Below are 19524 nucleotides of genomic sequence, written 5' to 3' on the forward strand. Positions count from 1 at the left end.
GGTTACATAAAATATAAAAACTGTAGGTAACTAACTTATCTAAATGGTCTTTTCAACTAACGCTACATGTGTCTAATTTCTTAATTTTTAGATTTGAATGTAACGTTAACCATCATAAAGAAATTGTTAATCTTAACTGTTCTGCTTCATTCCATGCCTTCATTGAGGCTACGTTTAAACATTAGTCGATGCAGATATATATTTATTTTTAAGATATTCCTTTATTTATTCACTTATTATTTTGGTTAGCCACAACACAACATCCAGTCTTAAATGAAGTCCGAACTAACAGCCTCTCAAAAGCATGAAATTCAGAGATAGTATCAGATATAATCCATACTATACATCCATGTTTTTATTTATTGAAAATATATATATATATTTTTTTAATTTGTTGTTGCATGCATGCTCTATAAAGCTACTGGGATCAATAAAGTAGATCAACAAATAAAAATGTCCATCCCAGTGAATAGGTTCAAAAGATTCAGCTCCTAAAAAGGTACCTAATTTCCCATCAGTATATTCGTTCGTCACTGTACTTTTCCAGGTGTATTCTGGGAAAATAACAGAAAAAAACGACGTCGAGTGTTTTGCTGCAACATGAGAAGGGGTGTGGTTAATGTAAGTCTGCAGTGTGTGGAGGATCCTATTTTGCTGCAGAGAGGAGGTAGTTTAGGGGTTGTCGCTCGCTCTAGAGGTATTACATGAAACTAAAACATTTCATTGTCTCATATATTCTTTACCAGACATTATATTTGTGGTTTAAGACACAAAAGCTGAAGAAAGGGAATATTTTCTTAACTGTCAAAAAATACATATATAAAAAAAACACCCTTTTAAAGTTACAGCAACTCATTTTCATTTGCTTTTGATAATCTGAAGAAAAAAAGAAAACAGAGGAAGAGACACTAATGCAACCAGACATCTTTGACATCAAGCCAAACAAACAATCAATACAATTTTATCCACAAGTATTATTTTTTATTTACAGGCCGCAATCCATTCATCACAATTTTTACATCCCAACTTGAATGCTTTTAATCATTGTAATATTCTATAATACAAACTCCCCCTAGATGTCAGTGAAGCGCAATCATCTAGTAACCCAAACGCATCAAATGGAATCAAATGGGTGTTTCCTTTTTCTTTCTCTTCTCATTACCTCTCACACAATCATCTTGCAACAGAAAGTCTCGTATTTGCTACCTACAGTGAACTCTTGTACAGTACACAAGGTCACCGTTCAAGAGGTCACTAAAACCCCTAGAAAATAACCTGATGATGTAACATGAGCGGCAGTCCAACAATGTAAATAGGAAACAGCTCTTTATGAGGATCAGGGTTCAAATCCCTGCCGTTGTGCTCTTCTCTAACACTCCGATTGAGAAGTGCAAATAAAGAAATAACTTCCATAAAGGGTTGATTAAACCATTTACAAACTGAGCTTTGCACATTTGATGGAGATGACTAAACACCAAAATGCCCATAAGGCATTGTTATAACACCAAATAAAGACACATTTAATATATTACATGGCAAATGGGCTTTGCAAATATGTATTCCTTTGGTTGCCAAAAAGAAAGTCATTCTCAGACAAAGAAATGAACAGTATGTTATCCTACATAGTGATTTGTCAGTTCGATGAGATTAAGGTCTGACCCTCTTTTAAACCTCTTTTAACTCTTATAAAACTCCAACAACAGAAATCAAAAGCCCAAACAGAAGTGAGGCCTCCTATTCTGAAACAATTAGGCTTAAGTTTACATTCTGGTTAAGATCTCAGGACTTTCAAAGGTGATACCTTTTAACACAGCTTTGCAGCAAGCAATATGTCCAATAGTCCGTAGAATTTTTTTTCAGCTCATTGTTGATGTTTTAGATTCGGCTGTGAACTGTTTTGAGTTTCAAAACTTCTGTGAGAGCTTCTGGGGCGCTTTGACCAAACTTGTTCTTCCTACAAACAAAAACGTGACATTGTTGAGTCAATATTCATTGGTTATTTGTTCCCAGGTTCGGCTATAATCAAACGCAGAATAGCCTGTACATGTTGGAAGTGAAAAAAAATATCCTGTAGACAAACACAGATGCAATCTGCAACCAGTTCTGGAAAGACTTATTTTCCTCGCTGAAAATGAACTCCATTAAAGTGCGTGGTGAAGAGGGTGACCCTGGGTCATTTGTTCAGGGTGTTTGAAATGGTTTAATAACTTGAACCTGACCAGTAGAAAAAGAGAGAGGAGCTCTTTAGAAAGCAGCCAGCGAGGCCACTGGTCTGATCCAGACACAGCTATGTGAACCCTCAGAGGAGGCCTGTGGTCTCTGTTCTGCACCAGTGACATCCTTAGATGGTGGTTAAAGCGGAGGTGTCTGGATGGCACGCTAGAGGGCCTCAATATAAAGGAGAATTAATAGGGACTCATCTCTTTCTTCTGCAGTTACTTCAGTTTGCTCATGAGATAATGTCTCTTATGCAAAGTTTGCCCTGAGAAATCAACGCATTTTTGTCCTTTATTAAGCAGCCAATACCGTCTTTGCTCTAATGAATGAATGTTTGACAGGGTTATGATGTTTGTTATATGCAATTGTCTGTAATTATGTATTTTAAACCCTGCGTGAAAGACCTACAGGAAGTAAGAGACACAGTGCATATTCAGGTTTTTGTTCATCCAGACTTTAATGACCACATTTAACAGAAGAAGAAACAGAACTGCCGTCTGTAACACTGAGGTTTAATGAAAAGAAATTGAGCCACGGCTCTAATACGCTGTATACACAAGTGCAAAAGTAAGTAGGGTGACAGTTTAGTTTGTTAATCCTGTATTTAAACTGGTCGTTTTGTATACAACGAGACATTCGTACAAGAAACGACACATACAGTGTAAAAGCAAAACCAATTCAAACACACAATTACAAACACAATAGAGTCATTATTTTCACTTTAAAGAAAACTGCAAGTGGCAACCAGAGTTTTAAAAACATCAAATGAGAGATGAGTGTCATCAGGAAAGATGGAAACTAACGCAGACAGGAAATGAACGATGAGAAAGTCAGTCTATGGCGTTTCCAACAGAGAGCATTGTTTGACTTATAATCAATAATAATAATCTATTATCATTATGCAACAAATTCAGCTGCGTCATCCTCCAGCGGTGCATTGCATTAAAACACTTCCCACATATACAGATGAGAGGAAAGATAATAGATGTATGATTACTGGGAGTGTTGGCATCACTTCATGACAATATAGAGGTCAAGTGACGGGTAGAGAGGCACAGCTGCATATTTATAGTGATTCATGTGTGTTTTCTGGTCAGCTGGCAGGATATCACTGCCTGTTTTGTTCTAACTCATCACAAATACTTGAATTATTAGGATGACTAAGCTCCAGTTGGGAGGACGAGAAGTTCTAATGTCATCAGAGCTCTTCATTTGATTCCATTTTATGCAACTTTATTTTCTGATCAGTAGCAACGCATCTTGACTTCCTTCAGCGTGTACGGTACATATTGCCAGAGGATGTTTCTCTGGGGTCATCTGTGGTTGATGGGTACATTCACAATAATGACACTGGCTCCATCTTGTCTTCAGTAAAGCTGCGTGACCGAGCGTGTTGAACAGTGGGGCCTTTGTAAAGACTCACATGCGGGTTTTGGCCACGAGGGTTTGTAAAATGAGGGGAAAAAACAGCTAGTAATTTAGGTTCAGTCCTCTGCAAGCTACAATGAGAATCAATAATTCAGACAGGTTTCATAAATGGTGGCTCTCCCTCATTTTGTCTCGCTGGGTGTCAATGAAAGTCGACTGCTTTGGTATTCATGGAGAATTCCAGTGTCCTGGGGTGGCTCTCACAAGCTCTCGCAGATCATTTGGAGAAAGATACTTAACAAGTCAGTTGGGAGATATAAAGCTCAAATAACTAAGGTCATTTTGGAGTTCAGTGAAACAGACTCAAACCTAAATGTAAGTAATTTCAGATAAAAAAGATGAGATGGAGCGTTTATTGTAATTTCACACAGTCTTCACTCTCTTTTCTATTAGTGTTTATTTGCGCTTTTACTTGTAAATGACACATTGTGTATTAAAATAGAATGTCTAAGAACCTCATTCAACTCCACTCTCTTTGAATAAATGTTGGATATCCTACATTGTCTGATATGTATAACTGTGGGAGAAACGGCTTGGATTGCATGTTGTTCTACGGTCTAGCTACTGTTATAACATGTTAGGTCGGCCATTCGCCAAAAAAGGGAGAGCCCTGCAGGCTCATCTTGTGTCACATCCCTCATTACATAATACGTAACAGCAGTGCCAACATTATCATGTGCCAATAAATACTGAGAATTAACTGCATAATCCATGTAACTGCACAGAGCATGAAGCTCTGAGCAAAGACCAACAAGCTGCAAGATAATCCGATATGTCGAGTTATTGCAAGTTATTTTGAGATCCACCAAATTCAACTTGTGGCTTCCTGCTGCTTTTTATTCATCAGCAGAGATCACCTACAGGCCATGATGGAGCTCAACAGGATGAGCGTGGTAATGTGTTTGCAAGGGGGGGGGGGGGGGGGGAGTTCCAAATTTGGTCAACAGATGGAGGCAGAAGGCTGAAGATAATACACACAGCACAAGGCGTGCAGTATGTTGCTTCATTGTTACATAAAGAGAGGCATATATGTCAGCTGTCTTCAGATGCTGACCATATTGTCGACAGTGACGTTTTTTTTAAATAAAAAGCTTTGTAACGGTGACCTCAGGAGATTTGAGTAGATCTCCCTCATCACACGCAGAGGCACATAAAACATGAGTCGTTAAATTGTGAAAAAACTTTAATTAAGTTACAACCATGGTAACTGTTCAAACTGCATTAGAAACCGTTGGCACTTTATAACGCCGTTTGAAAATACAGCACAAAATTGCTAAGATGAGTGTTTTTTGAATGATCTACAAGTATGTGTCTTGGAAATCGCACTTTAAAAAAAACACAACAACATTAACCTCCAGATTAAAGCTGTGTTTCCAAATACTGAGGAGAAGAAGAAGAATAAAACATAGTTATTGCACTCTGTATTATTAATGTGGGAGAAAAGAGCTTCTGAGCCTCAGGCTGCCTGAAGTGTTCAGAAACTATAATACTTTTTCTCCCCTGAATTATATTTCAAACACTTTTATTATATAAACTTTTTCATCTTGGCACAGTTCTTTTTTATTTTTACTGCATCAAAGAGTCGAGACACTTTACCTGAGAGTATGCCGTGTTACAGACACAGAAATATATGCTTTTTGTCTCCAGCTCCAGTTTGGGTCATGATCACACTGCTGCTCCAACAGCACAACTTTGACTGATTGGGACAGTCTTCCGGCCTTGAAACAGCTGTTGTTGTAATGCGCATTCAAACCAGCAGGTGGCTCTGTGTCTTCCTTTTGTATTGAAGGAATATCTATTATGATCCATATCACACCACTTCTTATGAGATTCTTTAATGTGAGGCCTTTTTAAACATGCAGGGATATTTAATGATGCGCGTTGTGGAGAAAGGTGGTCTAATGTGACATCCAGGTATGTGGACGGTATCACTGCCTTCATGGTTTGCTGAATAGACAATGGTACTTATCATGACCATTATTGAATAATACACGTGTGTGTGTGTGTGTGTTTAAATAGATGGAACCACAGAAGCTCTAGCAAAAATATAAACAGCATTGTTGTTCCAGCTGTGGTTTCAAATCTGACATCCACCCATGATAGTATACAGTTGCACATAAACACGGAGTATTTCAGAGTTATAAGAGGACACACATTCGTCATTATTGACACTGGTGCAAAGAAACCCCTCAGAAGACAATATTGTGCGTCCACGTGCGCGCGCATGCACACGTGAAAGGGCCCAATTGTGATAGAATTGCATGTGGCTATTGTTTTAAATCGAGACAACAACAACTGCTGATACTCCAAATGAAATCGCTGTATCTACTTGTGTATCTTGCGGTAGCCAGTTTATTTTGCGGTTGCATAACTGCCAGGTAGGTTATTATAATGATGTGCACGTTGCGACCCCCCCCCCCCCTCCATTCCACCAAATTCAATCACACCCTCCCCCATCTCAAGTACATTTACGTGTTGGGTGACGTTTCAGCATGCGGAGGAGGGCGCTGGGCAGGGACCACTTGGACCAAAGAGGACTAAACGCGATTTCATTTCAGCAGCGCAGAAACAACGCATTGAAGGCAGCGGACCAGGGCGCCGTGCTGAAGCCCATTGTCTCCTGCGAAACAGAGCGACGGAGGAAAACGGGTTAGACCGACAGCAGCGGGGCAGCCCATAAAGGAGTGTCCGAGTGGTAGGCATTGCGGGTTTTGTAAGCCACAGAGAGAGAACAAGAAAGAAGGGCCCTGGACAGATCTGGCCAAATAACGGAAAATGAATCACAGTCAAGTTTTAATAATATGAACAAGAGCCGCGTTTCGTTGCATTTGGCGATCAACTATTGATGCTTCTGCGCCGATCGTTTTCCACACCATCAGTTCGCGCGGACTTCTTTTGTTCGCATCGCTTCAATCCCAAATTGTAGTCTGCATATTTGTGTTGCAGTTGTAAAAAAAAAAAAAAAAAAAAAAAAAAAAGAGTTAGTCGCTCCCCCTCCAAAAAACCAAAAAAAAAACAAGATGAATTTCCAGTCGAGCGTCCCAGGGTCCGGTATCTCGCAGCAGTCTCAGCCAGCCATGCCCACTCCAGGCACGGTCCCGACGCCGGTTCCCGTCCCAGTGCCCCAGTCCATCCCGTCCCAGTTCGGATCCGGATCGTCCGCGAGCTCAGGGGCTGGCCAGTTCGGTTCGGGGACTGTTTCGGGCCAGGCTTCCCAACCCGGCTCGGCGAGCTCGCAGTTTGTTTTGTCCAACTCGGCGGCCATCCGGGCAGAGATCCACCGGTTCGAGTCTGTCCATCCGAACATTTACGCCATCTACGACCTGATCGAGCGCATCGATGACCTGGCCCTGCAGAACCAGATCCGGGAGCATGTAATCTCCATCGAAGGTGAGTAGGTCGGGGAATCATGCTGAGGGGGGGGGGGGTTCTCTGGCGTTTTGTGGCCGCTCATTCATTGAGGGTTGGGGGGTGGAGGGGTGGTGTGTGTGTGTTTTGAGGGGGGGGGGGGTCATTTTCCTTCCTTTTATGTACACATTGTTATGGGCACACAGCAGTGTCAACAATCACACTGTGAGGTCGAAGGTTGGGGGCGTAGCCCAGCTCACAGTCCTGCTCCAGGAGTGGATTGCCCCCCCAGACACTGCAGTGTTAATAAAAGGCACTCACAGGAGGCAGCACCCTGCGATTATAATGAGCTCTAAAAACACCTTTCTGCTGTTTAATGCCGTTTCCTAAAGGGACCACTTGTTTTCACTCCTCATGCACAACAGTGTGACCTTATTTTCCTTCTGAACCTCAGCGTAGCAGAGCCACAAGTCACATGTTGCATGAAACTAATGGTTGCTCTGGACAATGCAGAGGCACACATGCACAGCGTGCCACTAGGAAACGGCATGGTGGACATCACTGGGTGTGTTATGAAGCCGCTCTGCGAGTTTATTCTTCACACACGCAGGAAATCAAGTCCAAATGTTGTGAGCTGACCGGAGGAGGATGACGACAGTGGCTGTAAACCAGCTACCACAGCTTGTCAAAATCTTAAGTGCGGGTGATGCACATGTCAGATTTGAACGTCTTAAATGATGGTTTGCGGTTTCTTATGTGTTTCTCTCTGCCTCTCACCCGCCCATGTATCCAGTCAGTGGCTGTGTGACACAGCAGTCGGTGTATGTCCATCAAAGTCAGCATGTGGGGGGGGGGGGGGGGGGGGGGTGGGGTGTTACAGCAACTGTCTGCATGTACACGCTTGCACCACTGCTTCCAAGACTGTCTTTTGGTAGCGTTGCCCTCATTTAAAGGGTCAAAGATCAGGAATCAAGGGGCACTTTATCTTGAAAGCAGCAATCCTTCAGAATACACCAGCAGTTGTTTCATATTTCTAGAATCTGAGGAATTGTGTTGGAGTTTAAGGTGAAACCAGCGTTTTTGTGCAGAATATATGAGTTGGCAGTGAAAGAGTGAGATTCAAAATGTGGGGAAATCTTTTTAACAGTGTTATCGTTTAGCATTTCTGCACTGGGCAGTACAACTTGAGCATTTGTTTTTGTAATTTCACACAAAAATATAGCAATTTTGTTATCATTAACAAACAATTACAGTTGCCCTAAGGAGTTGGCATTGTGCCAATAGCAAAGATTTATGGGAAACGTTACATAAATATTTAAAGGGACAGTTCATCCCAAATTCAAAAATACATATTTTCCCTCTTACCTTTAGTGCTATTTATCAATCCAGATTGTTTCGTTGTGAGTTGCGTAGTGTTGGAGGTATCGGCCACAGACATGTCTGTCTTCTCTCCTATATAATGGGACTACACTCTATTATCTGTCTTACGTGAAACTATCACAACAAGGTCTGTGAATTATCTCGACTAACCGGGTCGTTATTTCTAGAAAGAGACATTGCTGTTGAGTTTTTCAAAAGTATTTTTTCGGCGCTTTCAGCAACATAATCTTCAAGAGAAGGCCGACATCTCGACGTCCAATATCTCCAAAACAAGGCCACTCATATCACTACTGTCCCTTTAATGCAACTTTAACGATATTGACATGTATTTTTATGTAGATTGGTGACCTACCACAATGTCCAGGTTATCAACAGATTGTCAGAGATGATCTTTACAATATTTACCTGGGAAAAATCTGAATATGCAGTCAACACTGATGTTTTAGGATATTCCAGGATGCTTCCTGTCAATGACACAGCAGACAGGGACATATTTTGTACTTTTTATTTTGCATATTGACAAGTTATGTTGTTGATTTCTGACATCTACCTTGATTTAAATGTGTCTGGCCGTGTCCGTAGATTTGGGACAGGTCAGATCAATGGAAAAGGAAAGTCATCCTCGTGAAAATAAGCAACAGCTTTTGGCCTGTGCTGTCTCAGTTTTTTTCTGATGCCTTTAGGATTGTTGCATAATCTTCTCGATGAATGCACGTCTTTATTCTGTATCTTGACGGGGCAACACTGGAGCCTTTTATGAGTTATCTCTTAGATGCACTTAAAAACATAACGGTAATTGCTTGCACTATTCACAAATCATTTTCAATACAAATATGTTTTCGGATTAGAGTTGGGGGAAACAAATTTAATAAGCATTCTTGGATAAATGTTGTGGTGTTAAAAACGTCTTTATTATTGTGGATTCATTCTCCTTCTAGCTTTTGTGTTGACTTCAGCTGCAGAATTTTCTTTTCCCACAATGCCCTTCCACAAACCTCAGGAAAGATACTTAGTATTGAGCGAGCTAGCTAGTTAGCTAGGAACATGTGTGAAGGCTGCTGTACCTTTTTTATTGTTCTCAAACCCTGACATATGGACTGCATGAATGTCGACTGCAGCTTCTGCTGGTGCAGAAACTGGTCCCTGTGGGACATTTTCCTCACAGTTCCCCCTCAGTTCCCCTCGTGTCATTGGGGAACGTCAACACAGAGATTAGAAAAGAGCCCATGCTTTCTGATTCTGGAGCGCCGCATGCTAAACCTGATGTTTGAGATAATAAATCTCTCAACAGGATGTCACATTATCTGTATTTGGCCAGGTATCCTTGGGAATAAAAGCAAAAACTGTTGCTGCTGTGGCACCATGTACACACCTGCAGGCTTATATACAAAATGTTGCATTGGGAAATGTTTAACCCCAAAAGCAAAAATCCACCGCTGAACAACAAAACAGCAGCAGAGATGCCAAGCACACTCCCTCTACCTGTTTATTTATGAATCTGTAACGCACATTGTTAACCCGTTTTGGGTAAAACCACGACGACAAATGTACGACGATTGGTGTTGAATTGATATTTCTAAGCATACACGGAATGTCAGCGGCCTCAACAGATTTTGGTGTCCTCACAGAAGAACCCATTGCATTAGCTTTGATGTACGTTCTGGTGCCTTTTTATTTCATGCTGTTAGATGAGATGCAGTTGCTTTAATAACTGTAACTCCAAGAGGCTTTGAAGAGCGGCAACAGGAGACGTTGGCCGACTTGTCTTCACCTGCACTCTGGAGCTGCAGAGCTGTTCCTCTTCAATCTTGCATCATTGCAGAGTCTGTTGCTAAGGAACCAGTGGCTCATGCATTTAGCTGAAAATGCTGAAGAAAGAGTGAATATAAATCACAGCCCTCACAAAATGAATTCCCATTATTACTAAGGTTTCCCTGTTGTTTTGTTGATTAATAAGACTTTTCGTATGATGATGAGAAGCCATTCAGACTCTTGTGTGCGTTTATTTGGCCTCACATTCTTTGCTTTTGCTCCGATTGGCATTCAAGGTGCTGCTTGGTTTCCGTGCCAATTCATATATTGCACCTCCAAATAACATTTATTCTCTTGTCTTTTTTTAAAAACAGTGTTTCTGAATACAGAACTTAAGCTGATCTAAATTAGACAGGCGTGTAATTGACGATAAACCCCTGAGTATGACAGGAAACGCAAATAATATAAAGAAGTGCAAAGTGGTTCTCAAGTGGATTTGCTGTTATACTCACGATTCGTTAATACTCCCAGAGGCTTGGATAAGCTGCATCTGTTTCTGGGCCCCAGGGCAAAAAAACATGATGCTGTTTTTTCCCCCATTGCCTTCAATTTCCCAACAGGTGCAGTTCACACAGCACACGAAAAGATGGCAGCTTCGGTATTTTTTGCACAGAGGTCCAGAAACCAGCCAGCGCTCCTATACTAGAATACTAAGCGGCCCCAAGTTGTCATGTCGGTTTGTGATAATTTGATGGAACAAATGACCGTAAAAGAACTGACACACGGTGAACCGGTGACTTTTAGAGGCCCAGGGCCAGTTGCCCACTTGGCCTCGCTGGTAATCACAGATCACAAAACGTCTGTGATCTGTGACCTGAATGACTGAGGACCGTCACTGACATAATGCTAAAATGACTCTAAAATCCCCAGGATTAGATGGTGGGGGTTGCCAGAGTGGTAAACCGTTGCTTCATCAATATCAGGCTGGACAACGATTTGGCCTAATCCATAAAATGCTTTTAATTGCCTTGTCAGTTAAACCTTTAGTCTGGGAATGAGTCTAGGTCTGGGCTCCATGTGAGCAACCGGCTCTTAGACTCCGCTTGTAACTGCGTCCCGTGATGGATCATATTCTGTCGTTTTTTGGAACTTGTCGGACACACTGACCAACAGATTGACTTGCACTAACGGCAGGATGCTGCACATAAATAACGGAAGAGCAGAGATTTATACATAGTGGCGACGATGTACTTCAGGACAGAATTGTTATAATAATTAATATATACATCCTAAAAAATAAAAGGGAAAAAATGTATAGTGTCTAGTATATAATAAATAGTATAATAGTCTATATGGAAACACGTCTAATGAGTAGTAGCTCCGCCTTTTCCATAAACCACTAAATCTGATTATTCTCTTGATATTCCCGGGTCAATCATCAGAATTAAACTGGCCCATCTTCTTGCCGGCGGCCATCTTTAAGCCTCACCGTGAAGTGACATTGATGATGCTGCAGAAAGGTTGTTGCAGAGCCAAACGTTTTTTAGCTGTTAGCCAAGAACAAACAAGAATTGAGGATTGCACCACAGCAGTGATCACCCGATATCAGGCTAGCCTTCAACCAGTATGCTGTTGAGTCACACATTGTCATCGGGAGAAAAAAAGGATATAAATAAGAAAAACAGTTCATGCACATTAGTGTTGCACAACCTGCACTGTGCATGACTGGATAAAAGCTGACCTCTAGTTAGTACAGATAGACGGGCTAATGAATACCCAACAATCATCTGGCAAGGCACTGGATATCATGTCCTTGCTGCATAATTAATTGTTAGAAATATCAGATTTATTCAGAGGAACAAACTCATTTTTATTCATAAATGTGTTTTTTACTGACTCTAAACCGTTTGAGGCAGGATTTGGTCATGGATTTTATTTGAGGGGAATAAATACTCGAGCGTATGTAAATAGAAGAAAATCCAGATCACTGAGATATGGACACAGCTGCAGAGATGTTCTGTGATTCCAGTTATATTTTTAGCTGTTCGTGTCAACGTGGAGGAGTGTTTCATTAACAAGACTACGTCCTGGGAATAGTTTTCTTTGGAGTTTATGTGCAATGGGAGTTCTGATTGCTTCCATCATTCACGTTCTTATCAAACTTGCGAAATGTTTTTTAGATTTACAAGGAAGCTGTGTAGGTAATTGAAAAGATATGTGGATGATTGCACTGCAGTATAAAGTACAAAACCACCTACAGTCTGTCATTATAGCAAAGGGCAAGAACTACGCAGGTCGGTGATGGACAGGATGACGTAAATGTTTGACTCCTTCCTGCTTTTTTTAGCCATCTCACTTTCCCAACAGCCGGTTGTGATTTCTGCCCTGTGTGTATTCCTGAGGAGATTTCCTTTTTCGCCTGTTGTGAGTGTTATGATGTTACTCCGTAATGTAATCTTGCATCTTGAGCAATGACCCTGTTTCGGAACACTGCAAAAAGCCCACGCTGACTTCCATATTTCCAACAGAGAGTCCAATGTCAGAGCAAGGGCAGTCACCCAAGTCCACTGCTGCTCAAGAGGGGTGCTTGGGATTTGGAGAAAGCACGAATACGCCCGCACAATAGGACATTGTGCGCTCAGATAGCAATAGGGACGACACAGAGATACAAAAAGAGCACAGACTGAACCCTCGTATAGCTCTCTGTAGGCATTGTGTGGCACCACACATCTCTCTTGCAGTCAATTGCCAATGAGAGTGAAGCAGAGTGCTCGTCTGCCGATCACAAGCAGAGAGTGATGATAATGCATCTTTCCATTGCTGCTGAAGCGGGATTTATTTCCTCATGACCACTGAGATGTAAAACCCTGAGCTATCTCAATTAACACCGTTTCACTGACCGCATGCTGTCACGATGTAGCAGAAGTAAAATCCGCTTTTTTAGATTCATTCAAGGCTCAAGATGGGAAATGTAGTCCTGATTAATAATCATTCATTAAACATGAAACACAGGCCGGCTTTACAGAGGTTTTTTTAATGAATTGTAATGGTTTAGAGGTGTGTGTGTGTGTGTGTGTGTGTGTGTGTGTGTGTGTGGTTTGAATTTGATTGGAGGAACTGGCCTTACAGTTGTCACTGTGGGCCATCTGTGTCGGGGAAATGCCGCTACTACTTCTGGCGAGAGCCGTCTCTACAATGTGCTCATTATAGTTCTGAACCGTATCCGTGAATATGGATTAGAAACTGTTATAGAGTTAGAAATGTCAGTCAATACCACCAGCTGTGTCGCTTACACGGTGTGTCAATATAAATTGCTGTTAGTGTGGAATGCTGGTGTTTATAGAGCAGCTCAGTAAGTATTTACTAGTTGTAGATCTTGTGCCTAAATAAAGCCTTACATAAATACATCTGTGAGGTGTGGAAGAGGTCCAACTATGGCCTGTTCTTTTTTCTTCATACTGAGTTACAAAGAAAACATAGGTTAAACACTGAAATTGCCATCTTTAGAAACGTGTAGGCGCTAATTATCTTCCTATTATTCTGGCGATTGGTCTGCAAAACCTCACATTTCTTAAGGGATAGTTAAACATCTTCATTCGCTTCCTTGTGCCCGGGCCACGCGGCCTGCGTGACAGCTGCCTCGCTGAACTGCTGCGTCTCTCACCACGTGGTGTCCACACAGACAGCCCTTCTTTCTACATGTTTCATGTCATTATAAATGTCATTTGTATTTGTTTCAGACAGACAGAAAGTAAAGATGAGTGTGCTCATTTGTAAATGACAATCCACACTGTCCCGCAAATATTTCAGAACAAAAGCCTTGTGTAAACACAGAGACACTAGAGGGCTTTTATTTTGAAAGTGTTAGGGTTGCAACGGATCATAAAACTCATGGTTCTGATCGGTTCTGTTTTGAGTCTCGGATCGGATCGGCACAAAAGAAAAAAAGGAAGGAAATATAACTTTGAGAGATTCGCCGGTTATTTTTTGCTGCTGATACCACTTGTATATCGTTGATGATCCATATCGCCCAGGACAGATAGTTTTTGTTTCCAAACGTTAGATGAGGAGATTGATACCACGTACCAAAATAGTTTAACTGTTCCTTTAAATCAACTGTAGAAATGTAATTATGGTATATTGTTTTGCCTTTTCAAGATGGAACCAAGTGCTAGACGTACAAAAGGTGAAGTGAACTTGGGATGTCACTGTAAGTAAATGGGATGCATCTTAGACTGATGGACCTCTAGGATCTGTCATTTTGCTGCCAGTGAATATTTGTGAAAATGAAGACAAACACAGATTACCCTGAAGAAACGCATTTCACTTCAGTTCCATCAATGTTGAAGAAGAGAATGATCCTGTATCTGTCGGGGGAAGAAGCTCCTTTGCTGCCTCTAACGTCTCCGAGGTCTACAACAGCCCTGTCAAGCTCTCAGTTGAGCCTCTTTGATGTGATGTACCGTGGATTAATGTGAACACCTGAAATGTACACGCAGCTCCCTTGTCAACTTGCTCAAGCGGCCATTGATAAGCTTCTTTTTGATTTCCCATTCGCTTGAAGACCATCTGTAGCAAATGAAGCACCTCTGTGTTGAGCATACCAAGTATCAGGCCCCAGTTTAATCTTTGAGAGTCAGCGTTGGGAAAAGAAACACTTGACATCACGTTTACGTCACAGGTTTATTCTTGGGAGCGCAGTAGTAACAGACGTTTTCCCCCGAACAGATGCTCACCAGATAACAGGGTCTGCACATGCCTCAGCGCTCAAAAGACTCCCCTGCTTTGTGATCAGCCCATAAAAGTTCTGTCATCTGCAGCTTGAGAACGCTCATCCCGTCCCCATTGAAATGCATTTCAACACGCCGCTCGACTTTTGACCGTGGGTCAGCAGAGATGAGCTGAACTGGAGAGCTGTAGACGGCCTCGGTCTGGGAGGTCCGCGGGGTCAGAGTGCCATTTCTGCCTCAGCCCTGCTGTCCTCTCTCTGCTGCAGCACCACAGCATTGGCTTATTGAATGTGACGCTATCCTCAACAGCAGAATGTCCTCCATTGTGCTATTGAACAAAGGCTTGCTCTCTCCGATGGACAACACATTTTTTTTCTTCTGTTCTGAATGTGGAGGGACGGGGTTGAGCTGTTTTTTTTTAGTTGTTTTTTTTAAGAGTACCCTAATCTCTTCTGTACAGAAAGTAGAGGGTTGTTAATGGGTAGTGTGGAGTAGTTCTGATCTAATGTTTTGTTAAAGGTAAGAGCCACTGAGTTTCTAAGCTCAGTTCATTTTGAATCACTGGGTTTTCAATACAGAAAAGGAGATAAGTGCTTGTCCCAACCATACATAGAGCTGTGGTTGTTCATCCTTAAGAAGCTTTGTTAGATTTAGATGAAAGAAAGAAGAAAAAAATCTGGGTTTTTGGAGTTACGTGGTGATGTAATATGGTCTATATTCACTTTCTCACATTGTGAATTTAGCTATAACTAGAAGGCCAATAGAGAGGATGTGACATTTATAATTTAGATTGCTGTCTTAACAAGAGCCGCTGATTGTAAAACCGTGGTAGTGTTGTTTGCCTCACTCAAAGGCCATCCATACCATAATAACACTATTTTAGGAGCAACAGAAGTCAGACGGCGGCTCACGTTACAGAAGTTTCACAAGCGTGCAGAGAAGTACGGTGGCCGTCAGGTAGCGTAAAAAACAAAACACTCTCGCTAGAGCCAGTGTTTGGTTTGTCCGTTCTGGGCTACTGTAGAAACATGAAGAGGACCCACCATGACTATATAAAGAGAACTGGATACAGCATTGGAGCTGGCGAATGAAATTTGCTCAGCAGCACATCAAGCCACTTTGTAAAATTTGCTTTAAATCCCGGCGCTCTTCCTCGGGCCTGGGGCCATCTCCCTATATGAAAGGCTCCTTCTAAGCTCACTAAAACATGTCTTTAGTTCCAGGTGATTGTACTCTGAAAACATAACTATGAATATTATGATCCATTTCTGCTGATAGATCCCCCAAAGTGCGACACACTGTACCTTTTTAAAAAAATGACTAGAATGATTATTCGGTTGAAGCCCTACATCTAAGGTTGTATTGTTTTGTTGTATTTATTATTCCCTATACTAACGTTTAGCTTTTTACGGCTGAGACAGCGGTCAATACATTTGCCTTAGGCTCTTGTTTATTTTTTTGTGTGCATCATCCATATCCTATGCTGGAAGTGCTCATGTTTCCTGCCAGTGGGGTAGGGCTGGAAGCAGATGGCTGCTGACAGAGGAAGGGGTTTGGAAAGCAACGAGTGAGCAACAGATGGAAAGGCGCATATGCCTCCAAGTCCCCTCAGCCTGCCAGCAGTCCCGTGACTAACTGTGGGAAGATTCTGGCCTTGTCCAGGTTGGGGATGGATAGAGGATCATGGTGAAGAATGAAGTGTCCTTCGAATGAAAATGGCTATCCGAGAGCAGTTTGTCTCTGGAATTTCAACTGGGGGAGGATTCAGATCTCTTGATGAATGGAGAATAGAGGCAACCTGGAGTGTTTTTTTTATTTTTATAAAACACAGTTTAGAAGAGCAAGCGGTGATCTTGAATTAGTTATCCAGGTATTTAGGAAAAGAAGCTCAGTTGCCTTTGAAAATAAATCTCATACAGGGACTTTTCTGGCCCTCGGGGAGCACATTTTCCCCGTTGAAGAGGAAAATGCCGGATACAGGAAGTGTGGCCTACAATATGTGAGGCCATAAGGCTGCCGAATATGGCAGCATACGCGATGCAAGCGAGACAGTTACTCCTGCTCCTGGAGAGAAATAAAATTGAGAACACGGCGACTATTTAAAGGGCTGCGGAAATTAAATGTAATTCCCTTCACAGCTCAGGGACATGTCACAGTTTTTCTGCATCAGTCAACCTTCAAGGACGTGCCTCGAGTTTGTTTGTTTTCCACGTGAGGGTTGCTGGAGTTATTCAAAGAAAAGTTGGTATTCTACTCTGTGAATGAATCATGTCCATCAAAAAGGTTGGAGGGCCGCGTTGTTCTTAATCTGATAGTATCACTGCCACCATCTATTTAAAAATGGCATACAAATCAGCTCCATTGTCTCTTGCTTAAGTGTGTAGTTAGATGTGTGTATGCGGCAATTTGACATTTGCTCTCACACCAGAATATCCTTACTGTATATATTTATATCTGTCACCAGAATAGTGTCAGCGTCAGTGCTACTTTGCTTCTTTTCTTTTATGCTAGCCCTGTTGTCAGTGCAGCTTGTTCAACATGTGCCAGCTGAGCGTTATCAGCCAGGTCCTACATTCCTTTAGTAGATGTCACTGTTTTGATGGTGTTGTGGCATGTCCTCTGGCCTTGTGCTCGCTGCCTTCAAAGGACTCACTCAGGCAACATGCCAGGTGCTTGTTCTTTCCTGTTTGTTTTTTTGTCGTAGTTGCTGTTGCTGATTGTGGGAAAGTTGATGTCATAGTTGAGAAAATATTAAAACCAACTGTCGATTGCAACATTGGTCTGTTGCTTTGTGAATCGTGACTAAACTCTAAGGAGGGTTTGTTGTGGAGTTTTCTGTGGGAATCACTTGAGAGGAAGAGTAATGTGACCCCTATTTACTGTTTATACCCCCGTTTCCTGCCTTCCCCCCACCAACTGGAATAACCTAAAGTTGTTCCACTGCTGAATCCCCCCTGGCCATGACCCAGGAACATGTCATGTGGTGGGGTATGTGAACTGCATGTACAACAACCCCACAATCGCGGTTCCCATTTTGGACCCGACATCTGAGCGCAGGACATCGGCTCCAAGCTGTAAAGACTTACTTCCTGTGGCACTGAATGTCGTCCGGTCTTTTCATGTCTGAGTTTGTATTCGTTTCCCTGATGTGATTCAGAGAGCTCCAACGCTCTAATTCAGACCAATTAATAATGTCCGTATTGTTCTGATAATTGTCTACTTCATAAAAGGCTAGCGCAGATTCTGTTTGTTTTACTGATGAGGGGAAATGAAAAGAAAGAGATAGCCTGTCACCTCTGCCTTAATGCATTCATGTGGTCTCATTTATAAAGTATTTACCATGTGGATATGTTGTATGTATGTGATCTACTGTTCTCACTGATGAGGCCTGGTGTGATTTGGGTCACGGTGGTTTGTTTTACAAAGTAGACCTGCAGAACAAAAAGTTTGGGAAACGCTGCTCTACCTTATTGTCGGTGGTGCATTGACCAGATGTGGAACATTTTAAAGTCTGAAGACATTTTGTTTCCAGTTTGCAAGCAAGTAATGACCTGTGGTGAGCAAGAAATCATAACCCTAATGCATTATGCTCTTGTGGTTTTAGGGGTCTGAGTTTATCATTGCACACAAAGCAAACATTTTCCAACTTCTCCAGAAGCAAAACGGTTAATATCTCTGTGTGTGTGTGTGTGTGTGTGTAGGGAGTTTAATGACTTCATCGCTGCAGTATTTGTATACATATGTATTAATCATGAATAGGAGAGCTAGGAGAGTTGCCCTATGTTTGGAAGAAAAAAAAAGTGGAGCCCTTGGCAACAAGACAGCACAGTTAACTGAAGGTTCAGCCAAAATAATAGAAGGCCACGAATTGCCAAGACACAAGAGGCCGAGCACACGAAGGCAAAAGTCATTCACACGAGTTGTATTCTTTAATACCCTGCCAGTTAGGAGCGATGTTACTATGGAGATTTGGAAGAAAAAAGGCAACCAGAATGCTGAGTCGTTCGCCAAGCACCATTTGGTCCTTTTTTAATTTTTTTAAAGCAGTTTCTGATACGAGGCGGTGCTGTAAACTGAGCGGCTGTATCGTCCTCTGTGTGGACGGACGCTCTGTAGTGCCCGTTTTGATACAAGTCGCTATAAGTCTTGCTCAGGGCTGTGTCAGTGCAGCTTCTCTGCAGCTCTGGTTTGGATGATGAGATTTTCCTCATTGAGGAGTCTTGGCGTAGAAAGTGCATCGTTCAGCAGCCCGACGCTGTTCTCCGAAGATGAGCTCTTCCTCGGTTTTGTGTTAGCGTATACTGGAACGAACTGCTGGCCTGGAATAAAATACTGTACAGCTAAAAAGGAGGAATTATGACACTTGTGTTGCCACACAGTACATCTCAGGCCCCTGTTGTGCTCTTGGGCCCATTCTGTTGTAAAATTGGACCAACTGGTGTCTAGAGATGCACCCTGCTGCTGTGTTAAAACACAGTCAGCCATTTGTATCCATTTTGCAAGTCATTTGCAGGACATTTATTACATCAGCAAATGGTTTTTTTTCGGTGCACCGTGCTGTTGACTTGCAGGGCAACTTGTCCAGTTACAAGTACATCTGTTCAAAGCGAGGGACAACTCACAATGCTAATGTTTGTGTTGGGCCCCTTTGAGAATACTCGCACTACTA

The 19524-nt window shown here is 42.0% G+C and overlaps 1 protein-coding gene across 2 annotated transcripts in view; it reads left to right on the plus strand.

The window, feature by feature from the left end:
- The first annotated feature begins 6121 nt into the window (after positions 1-6121).
- agap3 (ArfGAP with GTPase domain, ankyrin repeat and PH domain 3) overlaps positions 6122-19524 on the plus strand; it is a 108997-nt gene continuing 95594 nt past the window's right edge. Inside the window, exon 1 of one of the 2 annotated variants that reach the window (XM_031865250.1) lies at positions 6122-7035. In XM_031865250.1, coding sequence (XP_031721110.1) covers positions 6666-7035 — 370 coding nt within the window. In that variant the 5' untranslated portion in view covers positions 6122-6665. The remainder of the gene's footprint in view (positions 7036-19524) is intronic. The other variant, XM_031865252.1, reaches the window with a different exon arrangement.

This window comes from Anarrhichthys ocellatus, unplaced genomic scaffold, assembly GCF_004355925.1.
Source record: "Anarrhichthys ocellatus isolate YVR2014 unplaced genomic scaffold, GSC_Weel_1.0 scaffold32, whole genome shotgun sequence".
NCBI lineage: Eukaryota > Metazoa > Chordata > Actinopteri > Perciformes > Anarhichadidae > Anarrhichthys > Anarrhichthys ocellatus.